Source organism: Tachypleus tridentatus, chromosome 13, assembly GCF_004210375.1.
Source record: "Tachypleus tridentatus isolate NWPU-2018 chromosome 13, ASM421037v1, whole genome shotgun sequence".
NCBI lineage: Eukaryota > Metazoa > Arthropoda > Merostomata > Xiphosura > Limulidae > Tachypleus > Tachypleus tridentatus.
The window spans coordinates 46,384,603-46,409,912 of NC_134837.1; the positions used below are offsets into that span (position 1 = coordinate 46,384,603).

The 25,310-nt window shown below is 31.8% G+C and overlaps 1 protein-coding gene across 1 annotated transcript in view; it reads right to left on the reverse strand.

The window, feature by feature from the left end:
- Positions 1 to 25,031, reverse strand: part of LOC143237616 (putative maltase-glucoamylase 2) — a 51,951-nt gene extending 26,920 nt beyond the window's left edge. The window contains exons 1-14 of the mRNA XM_076477065.1: positions 24,973 to 25,031; positions 24,373 to 24,524; positions 20,251 to 20,504; positions 18,749 to 18,915; positions 17,588 to 17,759; positions 15,871 to 15,967; positions 14,849 to 14,961; positions 11,789 to 11,914; positions 11,188 to 11,319; positions 10,293 to 10,445; positions 9,758 to 9,877; positions 6,363 to 6,495; positions 2,933 to 3,074; positions 1,487 to 1,620 (exon numbers count right to left, since the gene is read on the reverse strand). Of these exons, the coding sequence (XP_076333180.1) occupies positions 1,487 to 1,620; positions 2,933 to 3,074; positions 6,363 to 6,495; positions 9,758 to 9,877; positions 10,293 to 10,445; positions 11,188 to 11,319; positions 11,789 to 11,914; positions 14,849 to 14,961; positions 15,871 to 15,967; positions 17,588 to 17,759; positions 18,749 to 18,915; positions 20,251 to 20,504; positions 24,373 to 24,499 (1,870 nt within the window). The 5' untranslated portion in view covers positions 24,500 to 24,524; positions 24,973 to 25,031. The remainder of the gene's footprint in view (positions 1 to 1,486; positions 1,621 to 2,932; positions 3,075 to 6,362; positions 6,496 to 9,757; positions 9,878 to 10,292; positions 10,446 to 11,187; positions 11,320 to 11,788; positions 11,915 to 14,848; positions 14,962 to 15,870; positions 15,968 to 17,587; positions 17,760 to 18,748; positions 18,916 to 20,250; positions 20,505 to 24,372; positions 24,525 to 24,972) is intronic.
- Between the last annotated feature and the right edge of the window lie 279 nt (positions 25,032 to 25,310).

A 25,310-nucleotide genomic window follows, 5' to 3' on the forward strand; every position in this document is an offset into this window, starting at 1 on the left:
TGTGACTGTATTACCTAAAGGGCATAATACAAAAATATCATCAGTGTTCATTTCATGTAAAATTAAAAAGTTAAACATGTAATCGTAACAGGGTATGATGAATATTACTACAAACGAGGCTTTATTTATTTATTTAACATTAGAAAACTTTATCTACTATTATGAAGTTAGATGTAAGGAATATCGGTTGGGGTTGCGAAAGGGGAGCAAGCAACTGGTCTTTGATGAGTTCTTAAGGGACCATAGCACTATGAATCGTTTAGAAATAACTAAAGAGACAGCCTTTCTTCATTAGTGGTATAGACTATAAAGAACTCTGTATGATTATGACCAGAACAGGTTGACATGTTCAGGAACAAAAAAATCGAAGTGGGTTTTATTAAGATATATAAGAGAAAATGCCAGGAGATGTGTGAGAGAACGACTGAATAAACCACAAAAATTGAAAGTATAAAGAAACACTGCCAGTAAGAAAGCGCAGTTCTAAACCTATGTATTGTTGATTATAATGGTTGATTATAATTTATTATGTGTATTAAAATGAATCAACTCCCAATAAGAATAACTGCAACCTTAATTAAGTTAAAGAGTTTGTTTGTTTATAGTTAAGCACAAAGCTACATAATGTGCCCTGTCTACTACGGGTATCGAAACCCGGTTTCTAGCTATGTAAGTCTGCAGACATAATGCTATGCCACTGAAGTTAAAGGAAAAGAAGTGTGAAAGTATAGCGTTGTCGTAATAAAGTGATGTCAAGACGATCTACAATACATCACAAGTTGGATCTGACATTTCTATATATTACAGTTAACGTCTTACGCATTACGTAACCCTGCCTGGCATGGGCATGTGGTTAACGCATTCGACTCGTAATCTGAAGGTCGCGGGTTTGAATCTCCGTCACCACCAAACGTGCCCGCCCTTTCAGTCGTGGAAGAGTTATAATGATTCGCTCAATCTCACTATTCGTTGGTAAAAGTGTAGCCCAAGAGCTGGCGGTGGGTGGTGTTAATTATAATTATAATTAGGAATTTATCATCCAATCAGCAGCAGGAGGAGTGTAACCATCCAAACACAGGTGAGGATTTATGTAGCTAGTCCAACTACAACCAACACATCTCCCAGGAACTGGTATCTGGCAGAAAAAAGGAACCTCGGCCAGAGGGACAAACTGCAACATATATATCGCAATTGCGCTACATCTAACACCTGGTGGCATCTGGAATTAAACATCAGCTCCATATAGGAGGGGCCACCACACAATCTACATACATCAGCACAATGCCACTGTCCTACTCTTAACTGTGTGGGATTATACACTCTCAGGATGACAGGCCTCCATCCCTCTACCTTCCCTCTAGTCTTGCACTGCTAAATTAGAGACGGCTAGCGTAGATAGCCCTCATGTAGCTTTGCGCGAAATTCGAAAACAAGTAAAGAAACATTATGTAACAAACAATGATTTAAACTCTTTGTTAAACCTTACCTATTATAGAACGATGAAGATCAACCCACCGACTGAAGTTGTCTCCCAGCCAATGACCAGCCCACTGGCCGAAACTTGGGTAAGTGTTGCGAGTAATAACAATACTTCTTTGTCCTGTTGCTCTCTGGGCAGCCCTTTTTGAGAAGTAATATTATGGTATACATCTTTTTAGTGAAGGCTCTTATTTGAAATATTTACATCAAATAATGTTTATAGTTTAAAACATATTTGCTAAATTGGAATATGCAACCGAATTTTGTAAAAGATAAAACATTTTCACTAATGTATGTGAATATATACATTTTAAAAATAATTATTTTATTACGGGAACCCAGTTTTGTATTTCAGCGTGAATGTGACAGGTTGTTAATACGTTAAAATAAAAACTAAGGAATCAACAATACATGTTATTAATATTTACAATAACAGTGACTGTCTACTGCATCAGTTGTATACCGAAGCCATATCTAAGCTCTAACCCTATTAAAATATAGTGAAACATGGTATTCTCTCCTTCTCGAGGTGTGATGTTTTAATAGTTTAGAGAGTATAGTGTGTGTTTGTGTGTTCAATGATTTTCCTGAATGCCACTTACAATATAAATATATATGAAATCAAATACCTTTTTTCAATTTTAATGTGATTCGAAACATATTTGGGATAAGAGGAAATGTGTGTTTTTCTTATAACAAAGCCACATCGGGCTATCTGTTGTGCCCACCGAGGGGAATCGAACCCCTGATTTTAGCGTTGTAAATCAGTAGACTTACCGCTGTACTTGTGGGAAACAGTAGGAAATGTTAAAAAGTATTAGAGATACCCAGAAATTAACATTTCATATTTCTGTTGCCTTTAGCTTCCACGAAACAAAAGTGAGCTTATTATGGGCTTTTTATACGTCTACAGTGTAGCAACTTATTATTTTGCTTGTATAATTTTGCCAAAAGTTACACTATAAATAAAATTATAGTTTAATATAAAGATAGTTGTTTTACTTGAATGGCAACACAATACCATAACTGTGAACATCAAACTAAAAAATATAAGGAAGAACATTTTCTTTTCACAATTCATCATATCGCTTAATAACAAGGAACCATAGTATATATTCAAATATATATATATATATATGTATAATACACTATATTTGTTCTATGACTAAACTGATATAACACACGATCTTATTTCTCAAAACTTTGGTTTTGTCTTGTATTAATAATATAGTTCAGTCTTAAGTGCAAAAATATCTTGTAACATTTATTTTAATTCATCGGTATACAAATGTTGTCCTTCTTTTTTGTTCTTGTGTGTTTCCAGTAGGAAAGAAAATTAAGTTTCTGGTATTCAAACGTCAGTCACTCGATAACGGATGAACTGAAGCCATCTTTTGTATTTAATTTTCTTGTACTAGAATTTATAATACGTTCAATTTTTAATTTTACTTACTTCAATGTTGCTATAGACTGACCCCAAGCATATATACTGTGGACGTCATAATGCCGATACAATTCATTGTCACCTTGTTTACCTACCAGGCACACAGTCTTGTCAGACAATCGAACATTTTTACCGTAAACGTAGGCAGCATCTGGTGTTAAAGAAAATTATGTAAATATTTACTAGTTTAACAGTATCATGTAAGAGCCTCATAACTTTTATGACATTTTTCATTTTGGAATAATACTGATTTAGTGGAGTTAAAGAGATACCACTAGTTTGTATTCATATACAATTAATGTCAAGTATAAAAACTTATATTGGAAAAACGTATTACTATTTTTTATTTTTAAATTTTCAATGCTGATTGTAGGAAAGAAATCATTGTTTAAAAATGGCAGACAACTTCAGGAAAATGGTTAATACTTGTAGCTGATGTGTTTTTCAAAGACTAATAACTTAGAGAAGTCCTGCATACTTAAAAAAATTACTGTCTGTAAATTTACAGGTACACTATGTTCGACCACATATATAGGTGAATCCAGTTGTTTAACACAAGATCGTTTGAAAGAACATGTTCATACTACTGGAAGTTTTGACAACAAAGAAGTTACCGCTAAACATTAGTGAAAAGAACACGTTACAATCAACAGGACATCTTATACAGTCAACATTTTAGGAGCTTGTGACAATTTTCTCCACAGAAAATATAAGAAATCACTTTTGATTCAATCCAGACGTCTTTCTATTAACAGGTACAACGCCTGTACCCTTTAATAGATAATTATTAATTTTGTCGTTGGCTATACTCGTATTACGTATAATTTTCCATCATTTTGTTTACGGTTACTGTCATTTAAAATCAGTTTGGTAACCTCTGACGTTCATCGACCCTTGATGAAGGCGTAAACCGAAACGTCAAGCACAAGAAATTAAACTTTTTTCTCAAGTTGTTTGTAGTTTTTACATATTGGAAGAAATTATCAAAAATGGTTGTTTGTTGTTTTTTTTTCTCAACGCTACAAGAGGGCTATCGGTGCTCGCCGTCATTAATTTTGCAGTGTAAGAGTAGAGGGAAGACAGCTAGTCATCACCACCTACTCTCAAGTCTTGAATACTCTTTTACCAACGAACAGTGTGATTGATTGTCATATTATAACCATCCCATGGATGAAATTGCGAGCTTGTTTGGTGCGAATGGGATTCGAATCCGCGACTCTCATAATAGGAGTAGAGCACCCTAACTACCCGGCCATGCTGGGCCATCCTAAATGGATTCAAGTGGTTATATATACACAACTCACTTTTTAGGTAAATAGGTAAACCTATTTTGTATTACATTTTGCTATAATACTTACACTATTATGATTTTGTAGGGAAATGTTTGAAAATAATACTGTAAATCATGCTCATAATAACAGACCATTATTCTGCGCTTTCCCCCATTCTTTCCCAGTGCCTCAATTGTAAGTATGAGGGACTATAACGCTAAAATTCAAGTTTTGAGACCTATAGAGGTGCAGCACTGTGTGTCATTATACGTAAGAACAACCAAATAAACAAAAAAAAAACAACAACAAAACATTGTTATGATTAAAGGAAATGTGATTGTTTCAGCTCAGTAGTTTTACTTAGTATCTAGTACAAAAATTACGATACCTTTCAATTTTGGTGCAAATACTTTCAGACAACCATAAATGTATCTAGATCCCAAAATAAACGGATATCTTATAAAAATGTCCTAAAGTATAACAATATGAATGTTGTACATAATATTGAACGTTCTCATATCTTATATATTTGGTATATCTTCGGGTCCTGCAAGAATAGTAAGAATGTAATACTCGAAGTTAATTACGAATTTTCATGTATATTTTGTCTTACCGTATTTTATTTAGATAGCAACTCGTGGACAAGAAACCATAAGTTTATGTTTTATAAGATTGAGTGTCAAAACGTCGTATCTTTATGTTCTAATTATATAAAATTTGTATTAAATCAAGAGATAATAAAAATAGCCGAATTACATGAAACAGAAAACCTTTTAATGCTTACTTGTTTTGGTGCAAAGCTATACAATTTTTACTTGCGCTCTGTTCATTACGGAAGGGAAAAAAATATTTATATTTCAGAAAATAAATTAATAAAAATATATTCTTATTTAAGTCACGTTTCTATGCGATAGATGGCAGTAAAGTATCAACTGATGTCAAGGAAAGTTGTTGGAAAAGGCTCATTACAACTTAGTTTCTTAGTAAGCAGTCAGTCTGCATTGAAGACAGTGGCATCTCCCTAATGTTTAATGATATAACATATATTTGCATTACTTGTACATTATACATCTGTAATTTTTCCCCTCAACAAAACATGAATAGGCCAGGTGGTTAGTGCGATCGACTCGTAATCTGAGGGTCGCGGGTTCGAATACCTATAACACTAAATATGCTCGCCTTTTCAGCCGTGGAAGCGTTATAATGTGTTGTTAAATCCTACAGTTCGTTGGTAAAAGAGTATTTTAAGAGTTGGCGGTGGGTAGTGGTGACTAACTGTTTTCTCTCTAATTTTACACTGTGAAATTAGGGACAGCTAGCGCAGTTAGCCCTGGCGTAGCTTTGCGCAAAATTGAAAAGCAAACAGACAAACAAAACATTAATTTAAGTGAAGAAACGATTACATAGAGAACATTGGTATTCTTTAATTCGCTACAGTAGACTAGTTTCTCTGAATTCACAGCTCGTCACTCAGTGCTGTTTGAAAGAGCGAAGCAAGTGATTAAAATATGCAGGTGGAATACAAGCACTATGTTTTGTTTTGAGGTAGACTCAGTTACTCATTATTAATAACCTAAAATCCTTTAGTTGTTTGGATAACACGTGAAATACCGTCACAATTAATTATTCATTATTATTGTGTGGCATTATGTCACACGTTAATCAAATACCAAAAGCATATTAGTTTGTGAACAGTGAGTAAAGAACTAAATTTTGAAATGAAATACTTGTACATTTAAGATCAAATCTACGTTCAGTAACAAAAATATTTAAATTATTATACTATCGAACCTAATAAAGGTGTTGATTTGTTTGTGTGTATTAAAAATTGGGGTTTTATTCCTTTTTAATGAAAGTTTTCATGTGTATATAGAAACATCACTTGTTGAAAAATAATTTCAGTTTTTATTTTAATATCTTCGAGATAGTTAAGGAGCACATTTATAAAAATAATATGTTGTCAGAAATGCACATTGAGTAATAGACATTCAAACAATCAAACAAACATATTTAAATATACCATAAACCAGACAATAGAGGGGGAAAAAAACACCTGAAAATTTCCTGGAAATGTTTAAAAGGAATATTTTAGAGAGTCTAAGTTAACGTATAAAAATAACTTATGAAAATTCCCAATTAAAATCTAAAAGAAAATTATCAAATCTTACAAGTCTTATACGGCGGATCGTCATATTTATTTACGGGACAGTGAAGGCTCCAACAAACTCCAGGGTTCTCTTTATCATGGCAATACCAAGGAATGTCATGGTTGGTTCCGAAGTTAGCTGGTTCATTCATATCCTAAGAAAGAGTTAGCAAAATGCACTGATAATGCAAAAGAAAACATTGGACAAAAATACACAAAACACAATGCAAAAACAAGTCACACACAAACACAAAACTCCAAGCACTTTTTAAAGACAAGCCTTTTCAATTCACCTTTGAAGAAGGAAGATCTAAGTACTCGAGGTAGGTTTAGAATGCAATTTTTAAATCATGGTTTTTCAAACTGTGCTTCGTGGAGTCCTTGGGCTCTGCCATAGTTTCTTGGGTTACGCGAGGACATTTTAGAATGTTAATATTTTTTCCAAAAATTATAAAATTTAATCAGAATACTCTGTACAAAAAAGTAAAATATATCTTTAATATAACACCTTTATCGCGTGTTGGACCTTTTAATGTTTTATTCTGCCTAACGCCAGACAGTTTTATTCAGCTTAGGGGAAGTTCTCGCGGTGAAAGTGTTAATACAAGCTCAATTAATTTTGACAGTAGTACCACTGGTTGCTAGTAGATATGGCACAATCTCAAGATCGCATGCGTCATTGGTGATGCAAGATAGCCTAGTAATTTTCGTATGAAACATCGGTGAACCATAGGTAGTGATCGTTTTAATTTCAAAGTATAATTATATTTACGACAATTATAATGGATAATTGTTAGGTTAGATTAGGTTCGTTGTTGTTTAATTAAACACACTTGATATCAGTGATGTCGAGAAACAGACTTCCTAGGCTTAGGCCTAATACGAATTCATCGGCGTTATCGTCGTGTGCAAGCACTTCAACGCAGGATGATGCAAGAAGTACCGAAACAAGAAAGAAAAGAAAGTATGATGAAAGTTTTATTGAATGTGGTTTTACATGGACAGGTAATGATAATAGACCTAGTGGGTTGTGTGTTGAATGTGGATCAGTGTTGAGTAACAGTAGTTTGCATCCAGCAAAGTTAAAACGGCATCTAGAAACCAAACACTTTAAATTAAAAAATCCATCTTCCGAGTATTTCTAGATAAAGTGTTTGCTATTAAATGAAAACTACATTTCTATTAGGACAACAGAGATGCTCTTATTGCTTCATATTCTGTTAGTTACCGCACTGCAAAAGCTGTGAAGCTCATACAGTTGCAGAAAATCTGATAAGTTATGCGCAAAAGATCTGGTACAGTGCACAATTGATGAATAATTTCTTATAAACATTAACTCTGTGTCCTTTTCTGACAACTCGGTTTCTCGAAGAATCAAGAATATGTCAACAAATTGTTTAACGGAGTTAATAAGGCGAGTAAAAGTGAGTCCAACATTTTTCGCTTCAGATAGATGAATCAACAGACGTCGTATTTTATGCAATGTTGTTCGTGTTGGTTCGCTATATTCACGAAGCTAGTTTCGAAGAAAACATGCTAATTTGCAAACCTTTCCCTACTCAAACGACAGGCGAAGAAATATTTAAACTGATAGATTTATTTATGGAAGAACATAAGATCCAATGGCAGCTTTGCTTAAGTATTTGCACCGATGGGGCTATAGCTATGATTGGAAAATTATCAGGCGCAGTGGCACGTATAAACAAGAAAAACCCAGACATCGAGAGTATCCACTGTTATCTTCATCGTCATGCGCTTGCAATGAAATGAATGCGAGAAGACTTAAAACAGGTATTGGTGATGTAATAAAAATAGTTAATTTTACAAAATCAAGACCACTCAATGAGAGGATCTTCAGTTTATTCTGTCAGTATATGGGAAGTTTCCACAAAAATTGGCCCGGCATGGCCAAGCGTGTTAAGGCATGCGACTCGTAATCTGAGGGCCGCGGGTTCGCATCCCCGTCACGCCAAACATGCTCGCCCTTTCAGCCGTGGGGGCGTTATAATGTGCGGTCAATCCCAATATTCGTTCGTAAAAGAGTAGCCCAAGAGTTGGCAGTGGGTGGTGATGACTAGCTGCCTTTCATCTAGTCTTACACTGCTAAATTAGGGATGGCTAGCACAGATAGCCCTCAAGTAGCTTTGTTCGGAATTGACAAACAAACAAACAATCCACAAAAATTTGCTGTTTCATACTGAAGTCCGATGGCTTTCTCAGAGGAAGGTGCTTCCTCAGTTTTATGAACTGCGTGAGGAGATAGGTATCTTTTTATCTGAATGCCATTTTGAAATTGCAAACAAATTAAAGAAAAAATGCTGTATAGAGAAAGTGGTTTATCTTTCGGACGTATTTGCCTATCTAAATGAAGTGAATGCTGCAATGTACGGAACCAGAGTAACGTACTTCAAAGCTCAGAGTGAAATGGAAGGATTCAATATCAGCTGAAACTTTGGAGTTAATATATACTTATGGAAGAACATGACTGCTTTGAAAATCTCAGTGGTTCTTTTACTTATGAATGAAATTTCCTTAAGTGAAGACTCGTGTACACCTACTGGGAAGTACTTCCTTCTTCATTTAGAAAAAAATTACTGTGGATTAAAATTCCCGTTGTTGATTCTGCAAATACTAACAATTTGCCTTTGAAAGAGAAAGAACAGCAATATGAACTGATTACACCCTAAAAACAAAATTTCAGCAAGAATAAATTACACAATTTTCAATTCGAATGACCATGGAATACCCTGAAATAAGTAACAGAACTTTGAAAATTTTGATGCGTTTTCCAGTAAAAAATCTTCGTGAGCAAACATTTTCACTGTATACAGCTACAAAGACCAAATTTAGAAACAGGCTAAATATTGAAGATGATTTGCGCTTGCAGGTAACAACCATAACTCCAAATATTGAACTACTTTGTGAACAAAAGCAAGCCCATCCGAGCCACTAATAAATAAATAAGTACATTGTGCTTTTACTGATAATATTTTTCCAAGCAAAAAGTTTTGAACAAGTAAGTGGAAGTGAATATTTTTCTTTAAATATTGATGTTTTAATTAAATTTATGTTCTAAATGTTTGAAGTAAACTTTATCTGGTGCTAGTGATTGATTGTTTCTATTTTTAGTGTATTTTTTTATTAAAGCTCCGGAATGTTTCTCTTTCTGATGTGAAGCACCGCAGGTCTAAAAATTTCGGAAACCCCTGGTTTAAATTGTACTTGAAATGTTTCTCGGTGGAAGATTTTAAACACTTATTTAAAAAAGCGACAATTTCTAAAGGTGTTAACTTTCTCCACAATTAACTATTCGAACCATTTTCACCATTAACAGATGACACAATATATTATTTTAATATTTAAATTAAAATCTTCTTCCGTCTATGGAACAAATATGTTATGAGAAATGTAACTTACAATCCAAATTCCATCGAATTTTAATCCATTGTTGTAGTATTTGACAATTTGATCTGTCCACCACTCTTGAGTTTCTTTCTTGAAAAAGTCGGGAAACGCTACTGGACCAGGAGGCCATACCTACAAAAATGTGAACGGAAACACAAAATTTGTTTGTTATTTCAAAGTGTTTTTCATGTTTGAAATTAGCAATTTTCAAGTTTAAGTATTCACAACATACCAATAAAACAACTAAAAAATGTTAATAACAATACTAATAATTGACTATAATATTGTAATTTACAAAAAGTACTTTAGGCGTGTTAATTTATACTTTTTTACATGGTTAATGAGCGTAGATGCTTTCAAAATAAAGTTTAGTGATTGTTATAGCTTATATATTTTTGCATGTCTTCTTCTGTAAATGTAAAATGTATATAGCATTTGTATAAGTAATATTAAACATTTGTTAAAATACCTGTTACCCATGAAGAAGATTTGGTTAAAGAAGAGATGAAGTCGTACAAAAAGAAGAAAAATTAAAAACAACGCTTACTTTTCCAAACATTATCCCAGTACTTTTATCTACTATTGGTGGATAATCTCGGTCTTCTTCAGGAATGTCTTCTGGCCAGGTTATGTAGACATTTCGAGACAGACCCTCTAAATAAGGTTCGTACGAAGAATCGTTTGCTGCGATAGCAGGATCCTGTTAGATAGTGAAAGATTGTTGAGTAATCATATCAACAATTGTTAATAGACTTCAGGAGTTTCTCACAATCAATTAGTTAATTGTTTTCACAATTTACATGTTAAAATATTTACTTCTACTGTTTTAAAATCTAATGAATTTGAAACTACTCGATCATCTTGTAAGGGTAACTATCTCATTGTAAAGTGAAAATCTCGCGTAATTTCTCTGATTTCCTCTCTAATAAATGATGAACTGTCCAAGATGATATTCTATGTTTTGCCACAATCAACGAACGTAAAGGACAGTATAACGTTTCTCATCACCGATAATTTCTTATTCAGCTATGGGCAATTTTTTTGTCATACAACGTATAACGTCTAGGTTTAGAAGTTATTGGTTTATGTGTTTGTTAGTCCTTAATTTCCAAATTATCGTCAAGATTCGTTGACTTATAATTTTCACGTTCTCACTTAAATCCAAAATAAAACAAAACAGATAATTTGAATAGGTTAATACTGAAATATATAACACGTTTTTACAAATTACGGTTATTGGAATATAGAATTAATTTATATCAAAAGTAGACATAATATCTCTTAAAACCAAGTCAAAATATATCACTTTTTTTTAAATTACATTAACACAAACTTAGAATTGATTTGTATCAAACGTAGACCAATGTGCGATTTCTTAACACCTTGTGAGAAATGCAATATTACAATGGTAATTACAAATACTAAAAGTGAGAGAAACTCACAAGAATAATAATAAAATGCATTCCTTTTTCTTTTTCTCTTTCCATATACTTATCTAGGTCAGGAAAGTTATTTTCATCCCACGTGAAGTCTTTTTCGTTGTCCATGTGATCGATATCTGCATGTTGTACATCCTTTAAAATCACAGATATTAGATTAATTATTAAGTAAATGTAAATAGCATTTGTTATACCTGCTATTGTGCAGCTATAAAATGCGAAGAACTAAAGAGTGGCCAATGACACTTTTTCTTCACCTGTCTAGTCGTATTGGCTTTTATCATAGTGACCATAAAGCACGTTCACACTAACTGTATGTTTGAGCATGTTTTAGTTACTTTAACAAATTTCTTTTAGCATAAATACAACATATGTACAAAATACATAAAACAATAACAGAGAATTCAATGCTAATTCTTTACAATAGATTAGTAATGATATCGTAGCTATCTTTTATAATAGATTGGATACCGTAGCGTCAATAAATTTCATAATATACAACGAAATAATACATTAGGTTTACGTAATGTGCTTCACCAAGTAATTTAACAATTTTCGGAAATTTATCTTTATAAATTTTGATGTGGAATCAATAACAATTTACCAGAGGAATGTTATTCTTCCTTGTCCTTTCAACTGCTGCCATCATTGAGCCAATATTGTTGTAACCATATCTTGAAATCTGAAATCCCAAGGCCCAGTAAGGCGGCATCACAGGACGTCCAATTAACTGCAAATAAAAAATGCAACAAATCGGTTGCTAGAATGAAGAAAAGAACAACAAAACAAAAGCAAAAGGTATTTAAAACTTATAAAAGTGATTCAGTGGTTTAGATATATCTTATAGAAATTTTCTAAATTATTTATAATTATTCGGATGTCCAATAAAACAAATGATAGTTTTTATTGGATTTATAACTGTGTTTTACTTCTGGGTTTCTATAATAATATTAAACTTACCTCTGCTTTTTCTTTTAAGGTATTCATGAGAAATGAAAATATAAAAAAAACGTGTTTCAAGTTCACAGTGGCGACGTTTTTAATTAACACGTATGCTCTTTTTTTACTTACTCATTTATTGTATTTTGATTTCTTGTAAAGTAATATTTCTTATATGTATGTTCCAATATAAAAACATAATGAAAAATCAAATATTAAGTAAATCTAACACTAAAATTAATATTTGTTTTAATATGATATAATGAAATTAGTTTTCGACGAATCTCTTTGTTAATAGATTTATTAAATCATTTAAATCATGAACATCTTACTTCCTACACACACGCACACACAGATATTACTTTTATTTTAAGTCAGATTATTCCGGTTATTCTTCCTTTGGGAACATTTAGCTACATATACAGTAATTCAACATTTTTAAGGCTCTCCCTTAAAACATTAGGTTATACTGTGGCTGAAAGGTGAATTTTTTGTTCCGTTCTGACGGCATTCTTGACTTTTGAATTGCACGGCAATGTTTATTTCTTTAAACAGGCACATAAGAAATAAAAATTAATTTCATTGACATCTAAAACAAAAGCACACAGAAGTATTTTCGAATTATAAATTAATATTTAAATGGCTCTTATTTGAGGAACTATAATTTTTATTTGTTTAAGCTCAACTTGCAAAATAGTCTATCTGTGTTGTGTCCTTCGCAAAAATGGAACTCCAGTTACAAACGAAAAGTGTATAAGGTTATAAAATATCCGAGTTCCTCTGTTATGGAGCGACAAAAGACATATATTTTCAACAACGTTATGTGTTACTGGTACAGAAACATCAATTAAAATGTGCGTTTTAACTTTTCACAACTTTTTATAACAATCTTTCTTGGTCCGGCATGGCGAGATCGTTAAAGCGCTGGATTTGTACTCTGAGGGTCGTGGGGTTGATTCCCTATCGCACCAAACATAGTCGCCCTTTCAGTCGTTGGAGGTTATAATGTTACGGTTAATCCCATTATTCGGTGGTTAAAGAGTTGGTGGTGGGTGGTGATGACTAGCTGCCTTCCCTCTAGTTTTACAGTGCTAAATTAGGGACAGCTAGCGCAGATATCCTTCGTGTAACTTTGCGCGAAATCTAAAAACAACCTATCCAAATTACTATGATGTAAAGAACAAAGTAACCGTAAATTTTACCATAGTTTCATTAAGTATGTGATTTTATTAATATATAATTCTTTTTTAATTACCCTTTGAACAATGAAAGGCTTTACTTTAAGTCGCTTGTTTGTTTGTAATTTAGCCCAAAGCTACACAGACATAACTTTGTGATACTGGGAGACTTGTGTCGCTTCATTCCTACATTTAAAAGATTTTATAAATTAGTTTGTAAGATATATTATTTTTTAAATTCTATTATTAACGTTTCATTGCCAAGTTATACATTGAGCTATCAGCACTTCAACTACCGTGGAATAGTATTTTGGATATTGGTGTCATAAGTCCAGAAATTTACCGCAAACTACTTCCAATTTTTCCAAATACACAAACACAAACAAATAATGGAACTGATGAAGTTTGTATTTCAAATCTCTGATTTAATGTGTGCTTTAAAATATTCGCAACTACAAAACTCAGAGATGAAATGAGCAATAACAAAAAACTCTGGCATAATTCTTTTTTACGTTTAATTATATTTTACACTTGAATTAGTTAAATTTTGAATTCTTACACCAAAACAAATTTATTACATTATCTTCCTTGGTGAATATGTCTGTAAGATCTTTTACTATATACACAATAGATAAGTGAAAGTTATGTTGGTACTATACACTTTATTCTCACAGAAGTGTATTGAAACCATGTAGATAAAGTTTTTTTTTTTTAATTTTAAGGCATTTATTTTAGGTGATACACCTCATAGAGTAAAAATATTTCCCAGATACTTTTAAATGAGAAAGCATCTTATATGATTAGGTTACGTAAGGAAGGTAAAAACTGTAAGAAAAAGGATGAAGTTAATGTTCAATCCTGTGGAAAAAAATAAAATTATACAAATAAATGTGGTGACAACCAAATCGCAGTAAAAACATCAAATATAATCATAACGAAAAGTGTATAATCATTATGGTAATCAGAAACGTGGAAATAACTCTATGTATAAATATTTTAATATAAATCTGTTGATCGAAAATTCGTAAAATCGTAGGATATTCTTATTTCCTATCAGTAGGCATCAATGTAAAACAATGGCAAAAAGGAACATTACAAAGTGAAATATCTAAATAAAAGAAAAAAATTAAGTCTCGTATTTTTATGTGTTTCCAACTTCTTCATAAATGATTTTTATACACTTGTATATACTCATACACACAAGGATTCAATATTAATTTCTAAGAAACCATGGCCTAAAACTATTCACTGTTTAACTAACTAAAGTTAATCGATTGCTACTGATAGATATTGTGTTACTTTAAATCATTATTATGTGCGTTATTTATAGTAGAACATTAGTATCCACATTTCAGATTTGCCAACGAAACGTTATTTATTAAATAATACTTAATAGTATTATTTCCTTAATAGTTTTCCTAATAGCTCCAAACTGCGTTGCCAATTAATAAAACCATGCTAGAGCAAATTCATACTAAAGATTAGATTGTTCATAGTAATTTTCTTTGTATGCAGCTTTGAGAATTTATGTTTTGCAATTTACTCACGCTAGTGTAATGAAAAATAACGTCCTCCGGAGTTTCACCCAAAAAGATGAAGAAATCTAAAATGCCACCAATTGTTCTGTATGAAAGAGCTGGTGCAGGTAGAAGAGTGTAGTCTGTAAAAGAAATTAGATTATTAGTAACATGACAATCAACTTTATTATTAGAACTTACATAACGATTTCATTTGTAAAAAAACAGAACACCAGAGAAATTCTGGACAATAATTATAAAACAAATGTTCAAAACTGTTGGTTTGATTTGTTTTGAATTTCCCGCAAAGCTACACAAGGGCTACACAAGTTAGCAGTGTAAGACTAGAGTGTAGGCAGCTAGTCATCACCACCCACCGCCAACTCTTGGGCTACTTTCTTACCAACGAATAGCTGAAAGGGTGAGGATGTTTGGTGTGACGGGGACTCAAACCCACGACTCTCGGATTACGAGTCGAGTGCCTTAACCACCTGACCATGCAGAGCCGAAACTGTTGGAATAGTAGGGTATTGATTCATTATAATTTTGTTGGGGAAATGGGGTTACATGTGAGTTGTTTATTAAAATAATTAATATTCATTAATGAAATATGCAGAAAATTTCTCAGTTAAAAAAATTGAAATTAAGTATTAGTGATGGTCATTACAATAATTATTAGATTTGATTCAAGCTGCTATTGTAATCATTGTACGAAATTGCATTACAAGATTTAGACATATATATCTGTAAATACTTTTCTTTCTAAAGAGACGGAAAAATGTCTCTTCTTTAGATGAAGAAAATAAGCTTATGTAAATGATATTTTTACTAAATAGGATAAGTTAGACATAAGATTGTAAAGAAAGTTTCAAGAATAAACACCTATATTTTTTTCACTCGTAATGATTTATTGAGTACAATTTAATCACATTCAATGACCTTCGTAAGTTTGACAAAGCATGATATAAGAAGAGTTTATATACTCTGTTGTTATTGATATTTTTAAGAAAGCAATAACCAAAAAAATGAGCTAACAAGATATAAATTCTTACCCATGGCATTGCTATTTAAAAGTAGAACACCGTGAGATTTCCCATTGTTTTCTAAGCACGTGTAAAAAGGATGAACACCGTACAGGTTTCTATTACCCTGTAATAAGATAAAGAATAAACCTACTATTTCAGTTATAAATAAAATTCTACGAAAACAACTAAAAGGTGGAAATGACTTTTTTAAAATAAAATAATATACATTTAAAGAAAATTTTAAGTAATCACGTTATTTCGTTGACAGCGAAAAGCAAATAATGTATATTTCTTAAATTGTTGTCATTTTTAAAATAATTATTACATGATAAATTATATGTAACAATGAAAACCTATACAGTTTTTAAATATACTTTTCACGTTTCTTATAAACCAAAGCCATGGGTGTAACGCGGCTGGTTTTAATAAAAATAACATATTTAACATTTCCCTGACAAAGAATTGAGTGTTTAAACTTTATATCGTTTTAGATAATATAAATTTCCAGAAAATATGTGTAAATTAAGTTATTTATCCTGTATTACCTTTTAGTTTTAGTTTATAATCAGACGCTCAGAGCTTCGAATGGTTATTTCTTTGTTAATAAAATTTTGTTTGCTTACTATTAAGCACAAAGCTACACGAAACACTATTTGTGCACTGTCTACCACGCGTATTGAAACCCGGTTTCCAGCATTGTAAATCCGCAGACATGCCGCTGTGCCACAAGAGGTAAACACAAAGCTAGTTTATCTGCGCTCTGCTCAACGAGAGTATTGTTGTTATTGTTTATTATTAAGCATAAAGCTACACATAGGGCTGTCTGTGCTTTGCCCACCAGGGGTGTTGAATCCCGGTTTCTATCAGTATAAGCCAGTAGACATACCGCTATACCACTGGAAAGTAAGATAGTGTATGTGTATTGTTTCTTATAGGAATGCCACATTTGGATATCTGCTCTGTTTATCAGGGGAATAGGACCCCTGATTTTAGCATCGTAAATCCTAAGACTTACCGCTGCCCCACCAGGTACAGGAAAGAAAGTATGGAAAAACGATTTTTAATATCACAAGCTTTAAGATTTCTCGCTTAGCCCACGGGAGAGCGCTTTAAACAGAAAGACACAAACAATAAATTGAAATGTAGGCTGAAGTTGTAGTTTATAGCATATATAAAGAAAAGAAAATGTAGGATCGGATTTTTATTTTAGAGCAATGCCACAATGGTTTATCTATTTTCACCACCCTGCAAACTCGAACTTTGGATTTTAACATTGTAAATCCATAGACTTATCGAAAATGCTGAGATACTCTGTAAAATTATCACCCGAGCTAGCAAAATGTATAGAATAATTACAAATAGCTATATCTATTTTAGAATCAACTTTAGTACCATGTAAATATAGTGTACATGGTGGATGAGTAACCTTGGAAAGCAATTAGTTATTCATGCTTATTAGTTAATATTCCTCGATTACTTTTACAGTTTATTATTACGTAATAAACCGCACCTACAGGATGAATCTTAACTTGCTATCCGCTGAATCTTGATAGATATTCTGACTTTATCTATGTTTACCACTCTTCACAAAATACTCATACTACTGACAAGTAGTTACAATATAGAACGTTAAAAGATTATTCTTAATGCGGTTAGTCTGAAAAAACAACAACTATTTAAGTGTGCAACTATTGTGTGCTATTTTATATCTTTTTATAGTATTAAAATTTAAAATCCAACATACGTTAGATGGAGGTTCATCTCTTGAAAATAGAGGCCATGTTCTATATTGCATATTGTGTCTAAAGCTCTCATGCACATTCTCTCCAAAACCATAAATATTCTCCGTGGGCAGATAGGTAGCAATCTGTAGAAACTGGTCAGCAAATGTAAGCCCTCCTATGCTTGTATCCCAACTGTAGAAGAAGACAGATTCAAGAATTAATATATTAAATCCGGAATTTATTATTTCAACTTTGATCAATATATATAAAATTACTTTTCACATTGTTAGCAGAAGATCGATAGTTATATAACCAGTATTATTTATTTTTCACACCATCTTAATATTTTATAAATTAATTAATAATAAACTAAGTTACTGAATATGAACGTAGAAAATGTACATTAAAACTGAAGACCTTCGTTTTTGCATTTAATTAAATTTTATATATCGAACATAACAAAATCCAGTTAAAATGATATACATTGTAATAATATAACTTTATCCAATCAAGAATAACGAGTATTTTTACATGGCAGATGGATACGTCTGTTTACCCGTCCGAAGTGGCATCGCGTCCTGAATTTATTATAAATGTTAATTTCGAGAACATAATATTAATGTTTTCATCAAGAACCACGATAAGACGATATTACTAAAACACGAGAAGTTAAATGCTCACCACAATAAAAATCACGCACTAAATCGAATAGAAACAATACTTGGATCCAAAAGTTTGATCAGATAGATTTAAGAGATGTTTCTTGTAGATGTAGGGGTATCAAAGAACAAAAATCAGTGTTCATTATATGAAAGAAATTTTCATTGATGATGGCTGGTAATATTATATTTCATGTTATTCCTGCCTTGACAGTAACAGATGGAAAAACATCTCTTAAATTTATTGTATGAATAATGAATCAGGATATTACATATCTTGAAAAGGAATTAGATCCCTAGCACATAGTTTTTAAAATGTATTTATGAAACTTCAGGATGTCTTGCTTTTGTATAATATGTAATCTTGAATGTTCGTTCCATTGTATTTTTTGAAACAATTGAATATTATTAATTGTCTTTTTTATATAGCTATTACGTATGTTTGAAAATCTAAAGTTTTCTTATTTCTTATTTCTGAATTAATCAGAATATATTTATCTAATACTGAAATATAATACTTACAGTGTGGTGTTATCAAAACTTCGACGTATAGTAAAGCTGAATTGTTCTCCTATCGTTTCATTGAAATCAATTGTATACGCTAACGTGCTAATCTCTGGTAAATCGTTTAGTAATTTAAACTTCTCCTGTACTGGTACTTGAAATCTCTTATTTTCTATGTCCCTTAGCTGGAAAAACAAAAATAAAGCCAATAAAATATAATTTCCTGAATCCATTGTCAGTTTTCAATCTATCTATTAAAAAGTCATCGGGAAAACGTTCTCTTTGAAATACATATTATAATATTTGTTTCAGTAAAATGACATCTCTAAACCGTATAGTAGAAATATAACTTTTTTCTTACGAATTTGTTTATTTGGGTAATTTTCTTACAACCAAACTATATTAACTAAAAAGGTTGAGAAAGCCATACGAAAACGATTTGGGTGCATTACTACGTCCAGTCATGCTGTATATAACGACCATGTATCTTTTCAATAGCCTGTAAACGAAGTTTTCATGGAAATATGTTCGGTCTTAATGTTTTCATGTCTAGGGTACACACACATTTATTCGCCACTGCTTTCCATAATGTTCCTTCTGAGACAGCGGTAATTCTCTGGATTTACAAAGCTAAAATCAGGGGTTCGGGTCCCCTCGGTGAACGCAGCAGATAGCTCGATGTGGCTTTGATGTAAGAAAAACAAAATTTCCATAATGTGTCTAGTATTAGAGTACCACAATTCCTTACCGTCTATTTCAACAGTCCAATCGCATAGAAGTCTCTGTTCGATGACTTGACGGGCGTGTCTCGTATGGAATAGTATGAATACTTGTTTTATTCTCCAGTTACTTAAGGTAAGCGACTAAATAAGTATGTCATGGAAGCACTTTGTGCTCACTTCACTTGCATCGCTTATTCAGAACGGAAATCTTTCTTGATTATATTGAATATTGTTGCCTGAGAGACGTTGATGACTTTCACTACTTGCTATTCTTTTCATGCATTTAATCTGTTACTACATGTCAAACACCACTTTTCGTAGCTGTTGCCCCAGGCTGATCCATATCCTTTTGTTTTTCAATGTCATTAAGTACAAGGGACATCCGAGTCTCGGGAAACGTGAATCGCCAAACTGATTCTGTTTTTATGGTCTATGTATAATAATATTTTATGTTGGAAAGGTCTGTTGCATTCGCTTCCAAGAAGCGGTCAAATTTTGGTTTCGTCACACAAACAAACAATCTGAAAATATAGTTTTGATACAAGCCATCTCCTCGCGAATTTATATTAGCTGTGGTTGTCATGTTATTTGTTGATTTATATTTTGGAATTCGTTTTAATATACTTTATACAAGACTGCGTAAACCATTTTAATTATTTTCGAGTTAATATAAACGTAAAAAGGTTTCTCAAATCTAAAAAATATAAATTAAAGCTCAGAAAATGATTGTGTTTAGAAACGATACATTTACTAAGAACATTTTTTAAACTTATTACCACATCATCTCAAACAACAAACCTTAAATCGCAATATTTCGTTTGATATATAGGTAACTTCAAAAGTTATTCTGTTGTAGTCTTCACCATACAGGGATTTATCGACAGCAATTCTTTCTAACTCAACAGAAAAACTGCGGCCATATTCTATCTTTGCAGAAGCTACTTTGTATCCATAACCCTTTTTTGGCAAAAAACAGTGAGGAACTCCACTACTGACGCTTGGATCCCAAACACAGCCTTTTGTTAAACATTTCTCTTCTCCATATTCTACACCTGCCATAAGAAGTTGTTGTTTTTATTTCATATACTTCCTCGTGATTTATTAACATAGAAGAGAATCGTTTATTAATTAATGTGAGGAAACATTAATCATTTAATATTTATTGTGTATTTTTAATACTAATTGCAAGTTAAATGCAAATTATATATTTAATATTTCAGGTAGAAACAAAATTTTATTATAAATATTAAAAACGCCGGTAACTGTATGCGAAAACTTGGTCATTGTTAATGTTATTTTTTTGTAGTTCGAATATTTTGTATTACCTTGTTTGTGAGATATTAACGCTGATGATAGAGTTTAAGGAAATTCCGAAATGTTCGTATTAAATATGTGTTTTGATATCACCGTGTTTTTAATATACATATTTAATATGTATATAAAAGTAATTAAAGAACACAAATGAGCTAATACAGACTATTGTATCTAGAATATTTAATTATAAAACACCAGTTTAAAGTTTTTCAAATGTTTGTATCAATGTTTTTATTAAATCAAGATATTTCAGTATAATAAGAATTTGATAAGGAAATATGTGTTTAAATATATATCACACGCAAAGTGAAATCTTATCACCTGCACAAAATTAATTGTGAACTCCAGATGTTGGATTCACGTGTTAAACATCTACTTATTGCTGGTAAAATATACACGTGTTTACCAACTTAACATTATGTCCGCTTTTGAAAGAACAAGAATAATAAAATGTTTTAGTAATATACCTTTTCTTTATTTGTGATATTCTGAAAATTATTTTTCTATAGGTCGGTCGTAGTATAGTTATAACTTTTTCATATTTTTTAGCTAGCTTAATATCGCTTTAATGTGTTTTAATTTTAAATTAACTATTATTTTCTTTTAAATTTATCCCAGAAAAAACTCAACTTTCCCACGGATCTCTGTTGACGTTCATTGTATTAAAATACATACAAAACTTAAAAACATTTATTTATATCCAAAGTTTCTTAAATATATTCCATAAAATTGTATCTTGTAATTTAGTTTATATCATGCACCTATACTTTACAAAATAAACTAATTAATATCTAGTTACAACTAGAAAAAAACCCAAAACAACAACAAACAAATTTGTGCTAAAAATGCAACGTGAAACCTTCCTCATCTGATTATGCTGCTTTGGATTGACACTAATCTATATCATACAAACACTTTATTCTATCTTACTGTTTTGAAAGCTTTTTTAACCAGATTTTTATTACATCTCAAATGAATTGATAGCCAGAACTACTTGCGTTTGGAAAAGTTTAAGCATTCCATATAGTCAAGCAATTTTAACCTTAAGATCCCCATTGTTCGTGGAGCTGATAAACCAGCAGGGACTAGAAGCAAAAGTTTAGAAAAAGAACACCATTGTTCAACATTTGTTCAATTGCTAGAAGCTATGTGTTGTATTCATGACTTTGACTGCATATTTTGAACTTTTTTTTTTCGATGAAACCGGCGTACTAACCCGAGGGAGTACGTTAATCTAGTAAGTGTGTTTCTTCAAAGGAAACTAAACTGTGAATGCCCATTTTTCGAAGCTTCTAATATCAAATATTATTTCAAATTGTGTCTATATATTTCTGTATATACACATTATGTTCTTCCCGAAAATTATAACTGAATAAAGATGATTTTTTGTGCAAAAATTGCAGTTGCTATTCACGTTTCGTAAGGTCTTTAGAGTTAAGCCTAAATATTAGTATGAATATTTTTAAAAATCAATTAAAAGCTCATTGAAAATGGGTGTAGATTTCAGAAATCTCAAAGTAATTCCCAACTTAGTTAAAACTCCACATCTCTGAAATACGTGTGAAATAAAAACTAAACTACTGATTTGCAAAAAAGCTGGTTTTCTCAAAGGTACAGAAAATACCTAGAGAAATTTTTATCGAATATTTGTACAAGGATTACCTGCTTTAACATCCTTAATTTTGAGCTGATAGACTAGAAAGAATGTAGCTAGTCACCAACTCCATAGTTATCTCTTGAACTATGCTTATCAAATAGTAGTATTTTACTGCCACACTTATAATGCTCTGTGTATCCATGCATCAATGTACAAATTTAGATTTCTTTTTTGATAATAGGACAGGAAACGTGAGCTCTCGGGTCCATAGTTCTTGCACACTAACTACTAACTTATTCTAGAGTCACTCAGAGAGTGAAAAATAAAATATAAAGTGTCAAGACAAGTAAAAATAGGTTTAAGAGTTAATTTGTTTGTTTACTAACAATTTTATATACTTTTGTTTTTCACACCATAACATACTATTTTTTTTCAGTATGCCTAAGGTGTAAATAATATCGCTATTATGGATAAACAATACCTAGTAGCAGGAAAATTATAAATGTTACTAATTAAATGTTGTTCATTTAGAACAATGTTTTTATGGCCATGTGTTTACGAAAATTTTATGGTTAACCAATGTACTTTTGACTGAATTGAGACTTTAGTGCAGTTGTTAAATTTTAGAATGTGACGATTGTTTTGGGAAAGGCGGTTTTATAAAAATCGCTTTTTATTTATTTTCAAAGGCGCCACAATATATACTCTCTAGTACTGTTAAAAATACCAGACATTATTACAGAATAACTCATTCTTGGATTTATCAGGTTGTGTCGAGGCAGCGTAGAAAGTTTAACTGCAAACCCTCTCAAGATCAAAAAGTTTCCTTGTGGCACAGCGGTATACCTGCATACTCGTTATACTATTAGCCAGGTTTCGACACTCGTGGTTGTCAGTGATAACCCATTGTATAGCTTTGTGCTTTAATACAACCAACCAATAACCAATCAAAATAGAAGAAAAAAACATTACTTGTTACTTGTGAATGGATTGTTTGTTAATAAGCACAAAGCTACACAATGAGCTATCTGTGTTCTTCTCGCCACAAGTATCGAAATCTGAATTTTAGCAAAATTCTTAAACTTAACGCTAAGCCCTGAAGGAAAGGTGGAGTACTTATTATGTAATTGAGAAAAAAACGTTTAATGGTTGGCGTCATATTCATTCACCATTGCCGAAATTCCTTCTTTACGATAAACTAAAAGCACAATATATACAAGATACCTAGGTTTAGAACAGTTTCATACTGGTTTTTTAAAGAAATTATTTAAATGTTGAACTCCACCTTTCTACCCGTAGAATATCAACTGAGAAATACCTCCAAAATCCTTAATTAAACATAAAAAGTTTCGATCAATATAACTATTAACACAGTGTTCATATCTTAATAGTCATATTATAATGGAGCTTTGCTTATATGATACTGGAAGAATTATTTTATTTCGCGATGTGCAACCCCCATCTTCGCGAAATTTTTATCCTATGTGTATGTATATTAGCATTAGGGGTCACGATTTTCCCGTATCGCCTCCATTTCCTGTAACGAAGAACCTTATTTTTCACCATTTTCAGGATGCAGATATGACGTCATGAATACGTCACACATGTATATGATGCACTGTAGCCACGGGCAATTGGCTAGTATAATATAATAATAAAAATACGCATCTTTGTACGTGAGATTTTTGCAGAAAATAACTCATAATATATACGTATTAAACTTTTACTGTTTTTCACAGGTTTAGGAAATGAAACAAAGGTTCTTCTGCTAATTAAATGCTTAAATAAGTTAGCACGATAGTTCTTACAATTAATAAACTGATGTGTAGAAAAACGTGAAAATGCATTCTTTATTAAGCAGCCCTAATTGTTAAAAATAATTGATCGTCGTTATCTTACCACTTGCAATAATGTATTGGGGAAAATACTTGTCAACTTACACAATCTCCCATGCATCCATTCTGTGAACCATAATGCACAACAAGTTTAAAACACATACTCTTGCTTACCACCAGGTAGACAATCGATCCGATCTAATGAAGAATCAGCTTCTAACCGAGCCCTATTTACTGTCAAAGAAAGGATCCACGTAATCAAAAGGCCAGAGGTAAGACTAGGATGAAGTTTCGGCATCATGTTTTGCAAGATATTCAACAATAAACAGCAGAAAAAGAAAAATCAAAATTGTTTTAAAATTTAACATTTCTGTATGTCATCAAAATCATGAATCGATACATTATTCATGTTTTATAACATACGTATAATTTCTATATATATAATTTATTACGTGAATATTAAAAGTTTCTTCTCGATTATTATGTGAAACGTAAAGCATTCATTTTACACATTTAAGTTTCATTTCCTTTCCAAGAAATCAAAGACAAACTTATGATTTTAACTAAAATTTGTTAGCGCTTTCATAAAAAAGTAGTTCGAAATTTTTATCTTAAAATACTTAGCAACTACAGAGTGTTATTATGAAACAAAACGAGTTGTATGTACGTAGTTATACAAATACAAATGCGTAATGTATTCCTTGTTGGGCAAAAGTCTCTGGTTTTAGAGAGATTATAAAGGAGAATAAATACATCGTGAAGTTTAATACTTACTGACTCTCAGTGCTCTGTATCTTGGAATATACTATTGTGACATAGATACTGTCTAAATGCTTATCTTTACGCTTGTGTTATTTGAGCCATTTCGTAACATTTTAGGTCTATCAACAGCATGCCCAGTTACCAGTTTAATCAGATAACGTCAAATTAAGATTGTTACAGAATTAGTTTGATAACTACAACATTTGTTTTGGCTCTCATACATTGTGTCTATAATGTGAAAATCCCTTCATGTTGTATATCAAGAAAATAAGAAAAGAATAAGCAATGCTCATTGTGATTAGGAAAATAGCACAGAATTTTATATTTCTACAGTATTAATATTTGATTCG